This window comes from Talpa occidentalis, unplaced genomic scaffold (genome assembly GCF_014898055.3).
Source record: "Talpa occidentalis isolate TD23 unplaced genomic scaffold, MPIMG_talOcc4v2.1 talOcc4.10, whole genome shotgun sequence".
NCBI lineage: Eukaryota > Metazoa > Chordata > Mammalia > Eulipotyphla > Talpidae > Talpa > Talpa occidentalis.
The window spans coordinates 28,116,177-28,134,043 of record NW_023600993.1 but is presented as its reverse complement, the minus strand read 5'-3'; the positions used below and the strand labels follow the sequence as shown (position 1 = coordinate 28,134,043).

At 42.3% G+C, this 17,867-nt stretch overlaps 1 protein-coding gene across 1 annotated transcript in view; it reads left to right on the top strand.

The window, feature by feature from the left end:
• Positions 1–17,867, top strand: part of SCN11A (sodium voltage-gated channel alpha subunit 11) — a 117,916-nt gene that overhangs the window by 45,287 nt on the left and 54,762 nt on the right. Inside the window, exons 3-4 of the mRNA XM_054693188.1 lie at positions 13,241–13,514; positions 16,950–17,068. Coding sequence (XP_054549163.1) covers positions 13,241–13,514; positions 16,950–17,068 — 393 coding nt within the window. The remainder of the gene's footprint in view (positions 1–13,240; positions 13,515–16,949; positions 17,069–17,867) is intronic.

Sequence of the window (17,867 nt, the reverse complement as noted above, 5' to 3'; positions counted from 1 at the left end):
AGACAGGTGAATGTCATGAGTTTAAGCTTTGGCATGAAACAACAAAAGTCACATGTGGAACCCAAGTGGAAACACTTCTGATTTCTCCTGACAAAGAATTATTCTCTTTCTAAACCTGAACTTCAGATAATAGACATTGAATCTCTTCTATGCACTTGTGAATTCAATTCTAGATGTCTCAAAGTTTGCTCCAGGAATACTAACATCCACTTTCTGCCTAGTAAGGAAAAAGCAAAAATGAAAGCCAAAATGACCAAACAACTGTGTGTTCCTCATCAGGGGATACTGAGCTGCAGCCCCTGGACCATACCTGCATCCTCTAAGGGACCATAGGGAAGGATGATGGTGAGGGGGTCAGGGAAGGCAGCTTCATACCAGGTCAAATGTGTTTCTTTCTGCCGCTACAGCTCAACTCCCTTCCTCTCTGTGGCCTTAAAGGGTGGCACCACCGATATCTGAAGTCTGGGCAGGCCGCTGTGTTTTTATTCCAAATCTAAACTGCTTTTACCACGTGTGGCGGTGCTGCCCCTTTAAGATTATTCTTGCCTCTTTCTCTTCCCTTCCTCCCCAATCAGGGCAAGCCTAGAAGAATGAAGCCAGGATAAATTGAGAAAATATTTGAAACCTATTAAGCGTGACTACAAGTTTATTGTGATACTTAAGTTAATTATATCCTTTTTGACTTCCAGCCAGTCCCTTTGCTGGGTTCCATATAGACTTGGCCACCTATCCCAGCCTCAGACTGGCGGCATGCCTATCTGCCTGCCTGTTCCTTCCCTGCCTTTCTCCCTCCCTCTCTCCCCCCTGAACAAATAGGTCAGCAACCTACTGAGCTACAACTGGCTGGAGCTTAAATATGGTGGGGACTGTGGGGGGGGGTATAAAGGATTTGGAGCATGTGTGTATTTATGTCTGTGTTGGGGTAGAAACAAGTTAGGTAGTGGAAGACCACACGTGTAAATTCTTAATATAACAGCTTATATTTATTTTAGTTTGTACATTACGGCTTACAAAGTGTTAACCTCTCATCATTTAAATCTTATGAATGCTTGGCATAGCAGGTGTTAGCATTGCCGCTTCTGGATAAAGAAACAGAGATACAGAGAAACTTTCAAAAGCGATCACATAGCTATTGGGTAGCTAAGTCTCGTGTGTGTGTGTGTGTGTGTGTGTGTGTGTGTCCCTTCTACATTATACTGGTTTCCAAATAATAATAAAGTTGTACCTTTGTATGTAGTTAAGTGTTCAAATGGATGTTTACACTTTTTGCCTTGTTTACTCTTTCGAACACTGCCATATTGGTGTCATCTGCATTTGAGAATTCTTTAGGAATCACTTCTCCCTGACTCCTCTGCAGCTTGACAGTGGGAGCTGCCTGACCTCCTGCTCCCTGACTTTTACTGATTGGTTCAGAGTCAAATCCCTTCCCCAGGATTTTTGTATCTGAAAATGAAAGGGATCAGCATGTAAACTCAGTGGTGGAGAATGGTTATTTTCTATCAGGTCGTCTAGAAAAGTCACTGCATAGTAAGAAAAGAGAACAAAAAGACAAAATAACAACAAAAAAGAGATGAGGAGAGATAAGTCTTCCTGAGTTTCCTGCTAGTCTTCAGGTTTTGGTTCTATTCCATGAGAGCTGGCAGCCTCTCTTCTCTTGGATTCTATATGACACCCCTATTTCCTGCCAATAAAGTCTCTTTTTTGCTTGTACTGTATGCTAGTGTTAGGATCTTGTTACTTGCAACTGAAAGAACATACCAGAAAGTGAAGTAGAGTGAACTAAGTGCTAAATATAGGTGCAAGGAATGAACTGTTGAAGTTCAAGGAACATAGATATAAAAAATGAACTGTGGGAGAGAATGGAGCAGTTTTCACTGTTGTGTCACAAGAGTTCTCATACTTCTCTTGGCTTTGCTGTTTTAGAGCTTTCTCCAAAGTTTCTCTCTCAGCCCATGAGCAGGGATAGCCCAGAGTCTGGAGGTGGAGGGAAGTTAATTCCTAACTGAGCTTAGTAAGTTGGCTGATGAGTTAGTTCTGGTTATTGGCAAGAGGCCTCAGCAATTCCTCACAAAGAATCCCTAGGGCTGATTGAGTGTCCTTACAGTATGGTGGTTCGTTTCCTCCCGAGTGGCAAGCTAAGAGAACAAGGAAGAAATCACATTGCCCTTTGTGTCTGAGCCTCAGAAATCACACAATGTCACTTCTGCAATATTGTATTGGCTGCGTATTTTCAGTTTGGGATGGGACTACAAAGAACATGAATCGCAGAGATACAGGTCATTTGGGCCATTTTAGAGGCTGATTACCATCATGCCCCTGTGGACAAGCCTTAATCGATAAGGGATCTAAGCCAGAGGATAAATGTCCAACCTCTTAATTCTCAAATACATTCTGCATGGTTGTACGAGGGTCTCCAGAGAGTCTGAGCCCCATTTTGCCACAACACTAATCATCTCAAGTGTATTGGTTTCTCCTCCTTCCTAGCCTTCTATTCCTCTCTCCCTCACTACTGTGAGGAAGTGAGGATATTTCCTGTTATCACTCTCCAAATAAACTCTTACACCAAAGTTTTGTCTAATGCTTTTGGAGGAAATCAAACAAAACAAAATGAGCAAGAGGAGGGCAGCTTTAGCAGTACTCAGAGTGGGTGCAGGCCCTGGGCAGGGCAGTGGACAGTCTACCAGGAAGGACCTGGGTCAGATGGTGCACTGGATATGACAGACAGGGTAGGGGAGTGGTGGTGGTGAGAAGGGCTTGTTTTAGGAGGGGAGGGCTAGAAATGAAAGATGGGAGTGTGGGAATGAAGATTGAGATCTTATAAAGGAGGACCTGTTAAGACTTTCCAGAACTAGGACTGTGGAGCTAGGACTGGGTCTCAGAAAGGACTGCTAGAGGTTAGCAGTTCTGTTCATTCATAAATAGTTATTAAGCATCTATAAACAATATGTACTGTTTTAAGCCTGGGGCCATAGTTATGAGCAAGATCATGAAACTATGTCCTCCAATAGATGTTTTCTAGAAGGATCTAATAAGAATTGCCCTTAGCATCCTGAAGGCACATGCTTCCTAGAAAATGAGTCTGTGTCCCCAGACTCAGTCACAGCCAGCTCTCCTTGGTTTGCTGACTCCAAGTTTTCCCACAAAATACTCTGTTCACTTTGTTCAACTGCAAGTTAGTTCAGAGTGGAAAGTCTGAATGTGACTTAATAGCTTCAGAAATAATAGCTGCAAAGAGTTTATGTTTTAAAATGCTAGGGTCCTTTATGTAGTGGATTAAGAGGCCTCCTTTACTTTTTCAAGTGCACACGTTTTCACCCATATAATATGTTCTTATTAACTCATAAGTATTTCTCCCATTCTTAGGTTTTCTCTTATTCTGAAAGTTAGCCTGAAATCAGACAAAGGCTTAAATTTATGATCACTGCTTATAAAAACCAGGTCAGATATGCAGGCCAGGCCAGGCCAGGCCAGGCCAGGAACTGATTCCATGTCTGTGATTTCAGTTCTACTCCATGGAATCTCGGTGTTGAGTCAGTAAGGGAAGGAAAGAAACAGGCCTTTTCGCTCTTTAAAATTAATAGATACCTATATCCACTGTTTGCAGAGTGTTTTTACAGCTGCTATCACATTTGCTTCTCAAGAATCAGGAGATTTGAAAGAATTAACCCATTTTATTTTATTTTATTTATTTTTTTTAAATAATAAATTTTATTTTTATATTCCCCATACAATTGCAACCCCCCCTTTCTGATCCCAATCCCTCCCCTCCCGCCCCCACCCCCCCAAAAGTGTCTCTGGTTCATAGTTTTTTGTTGATTCTGATTTTCACTTTCTTATAGTTATTCATTTTCCTGGTCCCTTATTTAAGTTTTCTAGATTCCTGCTATGAGTGAGACCATCCGGTATTTTTCTTTTTCTTTTTGGCTTATTTCGCTGAGCATGACCTCTTCCAGCGATTTTATTGGGAGAAATTTGAGCTCAGAGAATCTAAGCGGTCTATCCAGAATCACGAGATTTGTGGTGGTGAGTTGGGACGTAAGCCCAGTTCTTTTGACTCACATTCAGTGCTCCTCTGGAGGAATTGGAATTTGTCTGATTCTAATTCAGTATTCCTGTAGAATTCTACTTCCTACTTGCTGTCTCCTTGCAGACACGCATTTGTATCCTTTATCTCACTTGGCTGTCAGCTAACATCAGAAAAGTGACAATGACTGAAAGTAGCTTAAGGACACTTTCCAGAGAAAATGTGACACTTTTCACAGAGATTTAAGTACTCCCCAAGTATTAACAAAACAGAAGTTCATGTGGGAAAGATTTGGGCTTGGTGCAGACTCACTGTGGAGTTGGTTTGGTGGCCAAGTTGTTTGCTTGCTGTCTCTTATGGCCACCACATACACATTTATTTTTGTAGATGTGAACCCCAATGTTGATGGCACAAGAGAAAAGAAGGGAGGAAGAACTGAATGTTGCCTTCTGAGCGGTCTTACATTGTGGACCTTGGTAGGTCCTGGGGATAAGACCCTGGAACCCCGGTGGGGTGGAGGGGGGCGTTCGACAGGCTGAGTGGAACGCAGAAGCACAGCCTTGCTTTTCAGATAGGCTTTTCTGTCTTCTCTCACCCACTTGGATGAGGCCAAAGAAAAAAAACAACAACCTGTTTCTTTATTAATGATGCTTTCTGCAGAGTTAGATTAAGCACTGATTAAAGGCAGATGCTTCCAAAGTATAAATGTAAGTACCCTTTCAGTCACTTCTCTAGTTACAGGGTTTCCTACACGATTCTTTAAAATCACTTTGGCTCTCTTCCCATTTGCCTTCCTCCATGCTCTCCACCCTGCTTCCGAGCCGCCCCTCCCAGAAGGGCTCTGACTGCCAGGAGCAGGAGCAGCAGCTAGGTTGCTCTGAGAGACTTGTTCTGAATTGGGATTCTAGAGGAATCACTGGGGGTTCTGTCTGGGGCCACCCTACCAGAAAGCAGGTAAGTTCTCGGAGCAGGGAGAAGCCCTGTTCTGTCCTTTCAAGCCTCGATTTGCTACTGTGGAACTTGCTCTGGGTTTTGTTTATTCATCAGGAAGGGGTATAGGCCTTTTGTAACTATTTCCTGGTCAAATTAGAGGCTGAGACAAGGTGTAAGATTTGTGGTGCAGGTGATGGGGTCCATTGGTGGTGCGCCTCCTTTCAAGTCCTCTGAGAGGGCGTGGAAGTATGGGGCAGAGGTGCTGGCTGGCTTGATAGGTGTTCACAACGTTGGCTTTGTGTTAGGAATTGGACTTTCCTAGAAAAGGCGTGCTCTCAGTTTACCCCCATCTCGGGCTATGGTGGGAATCCCTCAAATATATTCTGAATCCCCTGTGGCTAATTAACTTAATCAGAAATTGACATATATGTTTTCGTTTGTTTGTTTTCTGAAGAGCTAGCAAACTAGTCCTGGGATTGACTTTGGGTTAAAATCAATTGTCAAGTCTGTTCACGTTGATTTTCTTTTTTATTTTCTTATGGAATTTATGGAGGAGGAAGGGGTATTATATTTTGTAACCCACATTAAGAAGCATGACTTATGTGTCGCCGAAGTTAATAATGTGTTATTCAGGCCACCACCCAAAGTGGCTGGAGGGGCAGCCTGGAAGGCACAACTGCCACTGGGCCATGTGCCTTGGATGGGTGGGAGTTTGTCTTGACAAGGCCTGGGCGAGTGACTTGTGACCGAGGAGGTTCAGGGAGGCTGCTCTCCTGGGAGGAACATCACACCTTGTGAGAGTGCCATCTGCAAGCCTAGCCCACCAGAAGTTATGTGGCTTTCAATTCCTGACCCCTCTTCTTGGGGTCTTTGGGATGTCTTATCTTTAAAAATTTTTTTTTGTGGGAGCTGTATGAATTGTCTTTATTAACAATGGGCTACCCAAGACCACTACGTTGAAGGCTTGGGGATGGGAGGGGATGGGGCTACTTGCCTGTCACACTATAAACAGATGCAAGCAAGGGAGTATAGAGGGTCAGAGCTCCCTGTTCCCTCCCTCGACCTGGTGGGCAGAGGCTAGAAGAGATGGGGACTGGAAAGGGGAAATGGTTTGAATGAGTCTCCCTTCCTTTTCCTGAGTTTTGAGTGGAGGGGAATCATTAAAGTGCTTTCAGAAAATGAGGAAATGGTCCCTGTCCCTGTAGTGACTGGTGACCCTCCTAAAGCCTAGGGCTCAGTGAACCCCCCAGAATGTGACACATTCAAGAGAGGAACAGTTGGTTCTCCTGACATGCAAATAAAGGAGGCCAGGGACCATGTAGTCAGCAGCAATGGGGTGTGGGGACCAAGTCCCAAGCACTCTCCTCTAAAGTGGAGGGAAGGGGGGTGAGGCTAGGTCTAATCAATTTCTGTGCCTCTTCACTGTAAGACAGGCAAAATTTGGGAGAGAGAACATGGTGGGAGGGAGGATGGTCACATGGTCACAAAAGCATCAGGGTTCAGAGGTCATGTTCCCAGCAGGCTACACTGAATCAAGCTAATAAAAGCAAAAGTCCAGGGATGAAAAGGGCAGCCTGGGGTGTCTGACTTCTGGGGAGAGGGGAGGTCTTAGCTATGTGCAAACTAGTCAGGTGGGTGGAATCACATGGTGGTTATTGTTTGGGTTGAGATTCTCCAGCTCTCACTTATGTGATCTTGGGCAAGTGTGTCCATATCTCTAAGCCCTAATATCTCCTTTTGTAAACTGTGGATGATATAATAATATCCACATTATAGATTTCTTGGAAAATTATGGGAGGTAATCCATTTGAAGCATTTGACACAGAGCTTTGCCCATCACTCATAGATCTTATTAACGTCAGTGTTGCATTCCAGGTTATGTGGACCAGATCCCTGCCGAAATGTTCCGGGTATGCAGTTACAAATCCTTTGTGACTTCCCAGCAACTTCCCATACAGACTAGGGTCAAGTGTGAAGGTCAAGTCATCCACTTTTGCTTCTTATCTCGAAAATTATAGAGCAGCACTAGTCAAGGGAGATATGAGGTTAAAACTCCAGTCCCTTAAGGGAAGGCCATCAATAATTCACCTGATTTCCAGATGAACATTTCCTTTCAGAAATCCTCCAAGGATAATATTTATCTCACAAGATTGCTCTGACAATTAAATGAGATAATGTATGTTAACACACTCAAAGTTTTATCTTAATAGGGTAGATAGCATTACATGGGTACCCATCCATAAAGAATGTTTGTGACATTGCATTAATTGGAAAGTTCATTGCATATGCATGACCATGTCAGCTATGTAAATACATGCACAAAAAGACTACTAACATGAAATACACCAAAATGCTAAAACTTGCGTGTGTAGGTGGCTTTGGTTTATGGGTGATCATTTCCTTTTCCTATTTTCTAAATTTTATTTAATGCATGACTCTCTATCCCTGCAAGGAAACAGATGGCACATTCAAATGGGGCAATTTGAGGATATTTTATTAAAGGGACTTTTTATGAAGGAATGGGTGGAGTTCAGTAGCAAAAATGAGTGAAGGTGTAGTTTTCAGGTATGGTGAGAGTGGTATGCTTTTATAACCCACATCTGAAGGGGTAAGGGGAAGGAGATGCAACAGACCCACAGACTACTATGTAGAAGAGTTACCAGGCAGGAGCTGTGACCCATGACCACCACAAGGGCGAGAGTTGGGGAGAAATCTGTGTCCTCACTCTCTGCCATTCTCTGTGGCACTTACTTGTGCCTCCCATGGACCAGCCCCAACCAGAGTCCAGAGTTCAAGGGACCCCTATGCTGGGTCCATGTAGATCAGCTTCCTGGCCACTGAGCAGGGTGGAGAGGGTGGCAACATTTATCTGGAGGGTGAGCTGAGGATGTCTAGCACAATGAGATTATATAACTGTTAGAATTTTGGTTAAAGTCATAAATAAGAGGCAAAGTCCTTTGCTACCCTCAATGCCTTCACACACACATACACCTCCCTGTCTCCTCCCGGCACAGTGACTTCTGATTTTTCATATCCACTTTCTCTTCTGGGCTCCCACAACACCCTACCCAGAGCTTCCTCTAGTGCAGCCATAGTCAGTCTGCAGTTTCTCTCTCTGTCCTCAACTTCCCTGATTCCCCACATTGTTGTAAGACCCTTGAGAGCTGATGCAGTGTTTCCCATCACTTTGCCTTCTCCAGCACCCAGCCTATGAATGAATGAATGAATGAATGAATGACTGGCATCCACATCTAAATAGCTCTATAAAGTTTATGGATTTGAGTGAGCGCTGGGGCTACTTAATCTTAACTGCAAGTGAATTTAGGGTTTATGCTTAGGACAGTGAGGCCTTGAACCTCTTTCTGAGGTATTTGTTTTCTGTCTATTCTGCGGCAGTGGGCCTGAAAGCCTGCTGGACTGGGCCAGTCCTCAGGGAGCATGAGCGGAGCCTTTACTCACAGGCAGTTTCCACCTCTGGTGGTCTGCCAGCGCCTCCTCATGGACTTCCCATTCTCCATGATTTCCTCTGTCAGATCGTAATTCACATGTCACTGGCCTCCTGGTTTAAGGTTGCAAGTTAAGATTATGCTTGCTTCCTTTATAATTCATGGTAATTTAGAGCCTGTCATTATATCTGATATTTTGAGTATTTTGAATCACAGGCTGTTGTGAGCTCTTGAAGGATTTTTACTACTCTTCTATAATCCTATAAAAGTAATGTGTTAGAAGAGCATAATTTAAGTAGCTCAACAGAAAAAAGTGTTGCGCATATAAAATGAAAACTAAAATGTCTCCCCCTTCACCTATATACCCAGTCTCACGCTTAAATCTTCTGGTCACTGTCTCTGTAATGCAAAAATAATTTTCTCATACTTCTGTTTCTTGACTTACCAGGTTTAAGTTGAAATTATTAAATTGTTCCTGTGCAAGATGAGGAATTTAGCTTACTGACAGTAATCCTTCTGCCCTGCCCTGTCCATGAGTCTTTCAATTTTTGTTAATGTGCTTTCAGTTTTGTTTTCCACTTGATTACCCTGTGAATCTAAGGGATCGACTTAGACTTGTAGTGCTTGATCACTCACTCCTCCATGGCATGTCTTGTTTGTTGGAAGTGTTTATCACTGCTTCCTTGCTTCTTCTCTCTCTCTCCAACAACAACTTGCAATATAATTTTATGATATTTGAATCTATTCTGTAATTATAATAAATTCTTTTTTACCTGTAGCATGAGTATTAAAATTAAAAACAAATATGTAACCTTTGTGGCATAATGGTTTTGTAGCTACTAGTTCCTAAAGACAAGTTCATGTTGTTTAAACCCGTAGAGATGGGGGATGGACTCTGATGGCACTGACTTTCTGCTCTATGAAGGAGAATGATTTAAGTGTCAAGGTCAAATGGATTCTCTTTTTTTTCCTTTCTTCTGCCAGCTGCTCAGATAATTTGTCTTCATATATAAAACATGACATTCTAAAGAATACTTTGTTTTCATGGAATTTCTAATTTCATTTATTTTATACCAATTGAGAAACCAGCTTTTTAATCATATCCTTTGTTATAATTTATTCTTGAGAGATTTTTCTCAGGACCCTCTACTCTTTGCTAATTGGAACAATTACCTTGAAAGCTGACTGAGATGTGGTCACTCTGGAATTGCACTCTGCAATTGTACTCCTGGTGAGGTCCACTGTGGCTTCCATGCAGCGTCCTTTTTCTTGAATTTTCTTTGCATTGCTTGGGAGCATATACTCAAATTTTTTTTAAAGATTTATTTATTTATTTATACAAGCACTGGGTACAGTCAGAAACGCGGGAGGGTGAGAGAATTTACCAGATCCATAACGGGGAACAGAACAGGTAAACCCAGGAAATACACTGCTGAGGGGAGCGGCGGGCGCAGCAGGAGAGGTCTGCATGCCTTGTGGGACCCTCGCCGGTGGCCGGGGATCGAACCAGCGCTGCAGAGGCTTACGGGGAGATTTGTAGCCCAGCACTCAACCACTGCGCCACTAGGGGAGGCCCTCAAATATTTTTTTGAATAGAGTCAGTTAGTGTCTGAAAAATTTGCCTTCAAACTTGATTGTTAATGAAACATGGAAGTAATTGTACATAGTCAATTTAATTATCTGACCAATTTTCTATGCAATGTAATCTATTTTCTATATAGAAAAATTTCAAAATTAAGTATTTTTGGTACAAATTTCAGTTTTGTACAGATTAGAACCATTCCAAATTTTACCAATTTGGTTTTTTTAAATTAATTTGCTAATGCAACTAATTTTGTGGAACTATTTCCAAAGTTCAGTTCTCCTGTCTACTTTCATAAAAGAGTATTCAGTATTCCTCATTTGTTTCCTACAGTTACGAAGAACTTTTTACTCCTGATGACTTCATTTTATCATATTTTGAGTTGCTAATTTTTATAAACTTCTCATTTTTTCCAGGATCAATTTTTGTAGTTTTCAATTTTACCTTTAAGATGCAGTTCTTCCTTTATTTCACATCTACAACAAATATTAAAGTTACAGTTTCAAGGGTTATTGTTTTATTTTGTGTTATTTATTTTTATAGAGTCTTCTGTCTTCAAGACCCCAGTCTTCAGGGTCAGAATGGCAGGCTGATGGTGTCCATTTTCTTCTTTAATAGTCTGAATGTTATGGAACAGTCCTCCACTGGATTCCTTGCTGCATCTTAGCCTAAGATTCAGTTTTTGCCAGCCAGGGGCTTTCTCAACTCAACTATTTTATAGGTTCAACTAGTATCCATATGCTGTGACTGCCAAAAACCTCACCTCAGTCTTAAAAGCCTTTCAGGAGTTCTAGAGGCAAATGCAGTTGAATTTCACTAAATGCCTACTTCATTTAAACAAGTTCAATCATGTGTGTGCATGAGTGAGAATGGGAGGTAGAGAGAGTAATTTAAGTAATATGGCCAATCCTGTCATTTGGATGCATCAATAAAGAGTTTGATCCTGACTGAACATGGCATAGAATATATTCCCATATTTGGTTTCAGTCAACATATGGCTCACACCTGTGACCACCACCTTGCCTTTCATGTGATCAATAACATGTGTTACCTTTATCATGATCATTAAACACAATCCAACTAATTTTTTTTTAAGATTTATTTTTATTTATACAAGAACTGAGGTATGGGCCAGAGTCGCGGGAGGGTGAGAGGATTCACCAGAGACAGAGCGGGGAGCAGAACAAGCAGATGAACCGAAAGCATTGCTGAGGGGAGCAGCGGGCAAGACAGGAGAGGTCTGCCGCGCCATGTGGGTTGTTCCCTGGCAGGCCAGGAGTCGAACCAGTGCTACGGAGGCTGTGGATTGCTTCACAGCGCTGTGCCCAACCCACTGCCCCACTGAGGAGGCCCTAATCCAACTAATTTGTTTGGGCTTCACTGAGGGAAGAATAACCAATGAGTTGGGATGACTCTTCAATATGGTTTTTCTGAGGGTTCTCAAGAGAAGTTTTGACTATACTTTTTTTCTCTTATATGCTATTTTCAGGATTTAGCATGTGATTCTTCTGTAGTTAAGTGCCTCCTGGTTTGTTCCACTTTCAGGTTCCATAGGCAGCTTTAACTCCACATGTTTTCAACTGATTTTATTCCCCCAAAGCTTCCTCCTTCCCTTGTGCTCTCTGAGTGAGTGGCACCACTGTTGACCCAGACATCCAAGCTAGGAAACTTGGTTCCTTATTCTCATTTTCCTCCCTTTCCATTAATCATTTGTCAAGGCTACTTAAGAAACTCTCAAATCCATCCACTCCATTAGGTCATCCTTTGGTTGTCGCTCCAGTTTCCAAGATCATTTCCATAATTCTAGCCTCTCTCCACCCATAACACTATGATGTCCCCCTTTTTTTCTTGTTTAAGTCTCACATATTTTCATGTCTCAACTGAGACATCAAAGCTTTAGGATACTATCCTCGATTCCCTAAAACTGGGTAGACACTTACCCTATGCACAGTCATCGCACCCTCTACTTCTCCTTATAGTAGCATTTGTCTCACTCTATTCCTGTATATCTCCTCCACTGCACCAGGGAAGCACAACTATAAGACCAGGAGGAAGGTCTTATAGTTCTTATACTGTGCCAGAGCAGATACTGAACACTTAGTTATTGAATGATCAAACCAGTGCTTTGTTGGATTCTCTGTTGTAATCCCCTGGAATGGTTTAGTATTGACATTCAGTATATAAGAAACAGAGAATGTCTGGCATGGGGAAAAAAAGGCAGTCAAAATGAAAGCTATTGTTTTTTCTCTATTGTTTTTTCTCAAAGTCTAATTTTAAACCCAGGCTATGGAGAAAGTCCTGGAGAAGGGGCTATTGGGATAGAAGTCAGGAGAGCTATTATCCTATGGTGTAGTTAAAATCCTTTCTGCATTCTCAGGCTCTTGCTTCTGCCAGATCTGGGTCCCAGAAGTAAGAGCTGTCGTAGAATGATAGGTGTCAGAAGTGTTCAGAGCTGAGTTTTTATCTTTTGTTTCCATTTTGTCACATTTTAAGAAGTTTGCTGACCAAATTTGAGGAAAGACTTATAGTCTTGCACTTATACTCATATACTTATAGTTTTGATTTGCAACTCTAGCTATGGACCACTCATTTCCCTGTTTCTTTCTCTCCTGTTCACACTATGGCCACTTGTTGCTACATGCAGGCCCTGCTTCAATAGTTCAGCTGGTTCAGACTTACTGTCTAATTCAGTGCTTGGATGCTTACTCAATACTCAATTTTAGAGACTGAACTTCTGCCCATTATTTTCTTTTTTTAAAAAAAAGATTTAGAGGATTCACCAGAGACAGAGTAGGGAACAGAACAGGCAGACTGACTGAAACCCACTGCTAAGGGGAGCAGTGGGAGAGACAGGAGAGGTCTGCCTCACCATGTGGGTTGCTCCCTGGCCGGCCGGGGATTGAATTCATGCTGCAGAAGCTGCGGATTGCTTCATAGTGCAGTGCTTAACCCCTTGCGCCACCAGGGAGGCCCTGCCCATTGTTCTTGAACTCAGCTTCCCACATATCCCCAGGTCCTCCAAGAATGATGCCCTGCTTTGATTTTGTCTGTGCAACAAATTCCTGTCATATCCATGCAGTGGTTACCTCTTCTGACTTGCCCCACAACATATGTGCCCCCGAGCCCCTTCACCTCAATCTCAACTCTTGCAGATGCCCATGACATCATCCTTAGGGAGTGGAATCCCCAGGACAGGTTGTGTGATTTCTACCAACCAGAGCTCTCTGAGGACCTGTTGCTTGTCTGTGTCCCCAGGGTAAAGATGGATGACAGGTGCTACCCAGTGATCTTCCCAGATGCACGGAATTTCCGCCCCTTCACTGCTGACTCCCTGGATGCAATTAAGAAGCGTATTGCCATCCAGAAGGAGAAAAAGAAATCCAAAGGCCAGACGGCAGCAGAACCCCTGCCTAGACCTCAGCTTGATCTGAAGGCTTCCAGGAAGTTGCCTAAGCTTTATGGGGACATTCCCCATGAACTGATATCAAAACCCCTGGAAGACTTGGACCCATTCTACAGAACTCATCAGGTACAACTGTGGGGATAACTGGGGTATTCTCACTATGCAGTTACAACCAGGGTTACAAGGATCTCTTAAACACTGATCTTGGGAGTTGCAGGTAGTAGGCATACATCTCTTTTGCTGTCACCTCCTGTCATTACCTTCAGTCTTCGTTTATCTCTGTGGCACATGTCTTGGAGAAGAATATGAGGACTAGGATGGCAGAAAGTTTAAAATGAGGACATAGAAAACTTAAAATGTTATCAAAAAAGAGAACTAGACTAGAAGTCAGAAAAATTAAGTGTGGCCCCTTTCAAGTGATTGATTTTATGACTTTAGGCAAGTCACTTCACAAATTTTCACTTCTCTTAATCTGTAAAATAGGAATAATGCCTTCTTTTTCTATCCTATATCAGAGAAATGCTGTGGAAATGCTTTGTAAACTATAAAGCATTATACCAATGTAAGGATTAATATCACTGTCCAGGGATATCCTTTTCAGCATCAACCCTTAACCTTGAAAAATACTAGATTTAAGTTTTCTAGGCTGTTAATAAAATTCATGAAAGTCAAAATTCTAGACCAACACTTGACCCAGAATAGGAACTTATAATAAAGGAAATCCAGGAAAATGGTTGTCAAGTGGGCACACACAGATTGTATGTTAATCCCATGCCAATAGGTGATAGAGTTGGTGTTTCATCTGCTTGGGTATGGTTCTTGTGGGGGAGTTTTAGTAAAATTCCTTAAAGAGATTCTGAGTGAGGAAATATGCACTGCAGTCTCCATCTGATAGCTATTTGAAAGCTTGGGGCTATGAGCACATTCCTTTACAGACCACTCCCCTATCAGGGAAGGCTCAGAAGACCTTGCCATCATCATCTCATTGTGTGATGCAGCAGTGAATGGAAAACCCACCTCCCCAGACTGAGGTCAGGGAGGAAGGAGGCTATAGAGTTTGGAGGAAGTCCTAGGAAAACCTGGGATGCTGAGAGCATCCCTTGCTCATGAGAAATCGATCTCTCCAAGAAACTGCCTGATTTGTTTGCCCTTAAATTGGGACAGATTTAGAGTTGCCAGGCAAAATGGAAACTGTGTGTATAGAGGAAAGTGATATGTAAATGAAAAGGACCAGAAAGGGGAAGAAAGATAAAAGAGCAAGGACACTCAAGATTTCTTTTTCTTAAGTCCCAGAATTCTGGGGGCTTCTTGGAAGCAGAGTTATTGGAGGTGAGTTAACTGCTAGACTCACAAGGCAAGCAGACCTTGTGCTGTGGGCAGTCTTGGGAGGACAGCATATTCTAGCCTGGGTGCATGTTCTAGGGCCAGAAGACATGTTACTTATCAAGAACTCTGTACTTCTATGACCTTACGTGGCTGGTGCTCTCAACAGTCTTTTGAGGCATGTGTGGCCGCTGTTCCACCTTACAGGAAAGGAAACCAAAGGCTAGATGGGGAGGTCCCTTATACCAGGTCAAACAGCCATAAAGGGTGGAGCTGGGGCTCAAACACAGGGCTCTTTCTGTAGTTGTAAGTCACTTCCTCTCTTTAGAAGATTCTATTTTGAAGAGTCACAGGGAAAGGGGTGGCAATGTGTCAGCAAGCAGACAGGAGGAGCTGGTATCTATCATTTTAATCATTAAAACCCTTGTGAATATAGTTAAATACACCATTAGTTGAAATATTTAAAACAGTCAGAGGAGGTATTAATAAAATATCAAAATCAAAGTGCACAGAAGCAGAGACAATCATACCACCTATTAATCTGGGGTGACCCACATCAAGGAGAGGTTTATTCTTTACCTTAATTATCTTTCTATTCAAAGGAAGGGCACAGGATTCCCAAGGTTAGACTTGGGTTCCTAAATTTTAGAGACTCTGTGGCCATTTTATTTTCTTATGGCATCAATAGAAAACATCCTAGTCTATCCACACTTCTTCCTGCAGCCATATGACCAACAGATAAGCTCTAGCTACTCAGTGAAAAAGGTTGATGGTTAACAATGATTAAGGTTCTGGTACCTCAGCTAAAGCAGCACCCACCTTGCTCTCTCTGAGCCAGGGTGTCAAAGCCTGACTTTCCTCTCTGAGAACATGCTGGATTATATGTCAAGCAAGAATTTTTACAAATTTGAAAAGAGCAGTGTTTTGGGAGACTACAATGATCCTTGTTCTATAAAGGCTTTTCTAACTAACAGCCTTGAGGTGTTATAAGAGGACAGCCAGATTACACTTAAATGGAATGAGGGGAGTCTGGTGGTTGATGTTGGAAGCCTGTGAGTGGTAGGTTATTGTCCAGGGGCTGCTGCTTCCCCAGAGCCCAGGAAGACCTGCTAGGAAGAGGTGGGCACAGGCTCAGTGTTCTACAGTGGGACCCAGCTGGCACTTTGGGTCAGATAATGCACCATTTGGCATTATCCATTCGGTCTGTCCTATATTCGGCATCCCTGGGTAGGTTTGGCACACCCACTAAAGGTCAGAGAGCCTTAAGTCATGGTGACAGACAACCAAAACACCCCCACTCATTTCTAAACTTCTCTCATGTCTCCCCTGCTGGTTGAGACCCACAGGCATATTTGCTCCTATTCCACGGGGGGAATGGGAGAGCTAGTCTGGGAACTTTGATTTTTTTTTTTATTGAAGAGCAAGGCTAGAAATGATTGCCAGACTATTTCATGTACAACTGCTCAGACCTAGGCATAATAATATGGACTCTGTATGTCCTTGATTGTTCTCAGTTCATTAACAAGTTTTCATTGGCACTAAAAATAATTGAAAATGTGAATGTTAAATTTTACTTCTGTCTCTTTCAAGTTCTCTTATAATTCTTTTCTCCATAGAGACATACCATGAAGTCCAATACAAAGTGTTTTGTTTACCCAGTTATTATTCATCAATTTTCATTGCAGGCTCTTGGGCTCCATCTCTGGGGTAGTCATATACCTCATAGCCATATTTTGGCTTACACTGGACCATCGTGTGAGGGTGGTCCCCAAAATAACATTGTAATACACATGCCAATTAATGCAGGCCCAGTAAGAAGTCATGGATAACCCAGCTCTTCTTCCAGGATGCCCTCCTGAATGGCCACACCAGTATATTTTGATAGAATACTCTGTGACATTTATGACAACGATGAAATCACACAATGACACATATCTTAAAACATGTCTCCATTGTTACGTGACACCTGACTATAACCAGTCAGGTGCACATTCCACAGTCCAACAGTTATTTTGGCACTCTGTGTGTGACTCAGGGCACTTGAGGGGATCTTTTGGCCTCTAGAATCACAGGACAGGCTGACCAGAAAGTACCTGAGGCTTCAGAAAACTCTAGTTTTCATACTAAGTCAAGCCACTCCTCAAACATGACTCCATTGAAGTTTCTCTAAATGAACTCATGGTAAATATTGCTTTGTCACTACATATAATCCCTATTTTTTTGTTTGTTTTTTTGCAGACATTTATGGTGTTGAACAAAAAGAGAACAATCTACCGCTTCAGCGCCAAGCGTGCCTTGTTCATTTTTGGCCCTTTCAATTCTGTTAGAAGTTTAGCCATTAAAATTTCAGTGCATTCATATCCTTTTATTGCATCTTTCACTAAGTCTAGGTCATGTGAAAAGTGCATGAGCCCCTGGGATAATCACGTGTTTGTTCAGTGGAAACAACTCAGTTTTTCAATAAATGCTGACCTCCGTTACTGTTATGGGTAGATTCTGTGCCGGCGGTGGGTGTGAATGAGGCACGGCCCCTGCTCTGAGAATCTGGCCTCAGAAGAAGACAGGTCAAAAGGTAGTCAATTTCTTTAGTGAGATGGGCCATTGAGCAGTGGCCATGTGGGGAGGTGCTGCTGTGCTTCGAGGCATCAGGCATGACATCTTGGAGAAAGGAAATTTTTTTTTAATATTTTATTTTGTATAATTCTTATATCTTTTTTCATCTTTGAACAATGTATGCATTTTTATTTTGGTTATATTCCCCATACAATTGCATCCCCCCACCCCCTTATTTTAACTCTAGTCCTTCCTTTCCCGGCCCCTCCTTCCCCCCGCCCCACCTAGTGTGTCTCTGGTTTATAGTTGCTTGTTGATTTTGATTTTTACTTTGTATTGGAGAAAGGAACTTTAAGTAGCAACCCAAACAAAGGTTATAAATTGGCAGCCTGCAAAACCATATTTAGCTGATAATGTGTTCAATTGGACCTATAGTGTGTTTATGACTTTTTGGAAACATTTTCTGTTAAAGCATAAATTCCAGCTTCTCTTGAAAAATTGAACCTCTGGCAAGGCTAGGTCTCCATTCTTACCTGGCAGAATTGCGATGAGAAATCATTGCCTCTTTTAGAGGGGACTTTCAAGCTTTGTTTCACCCCAAGT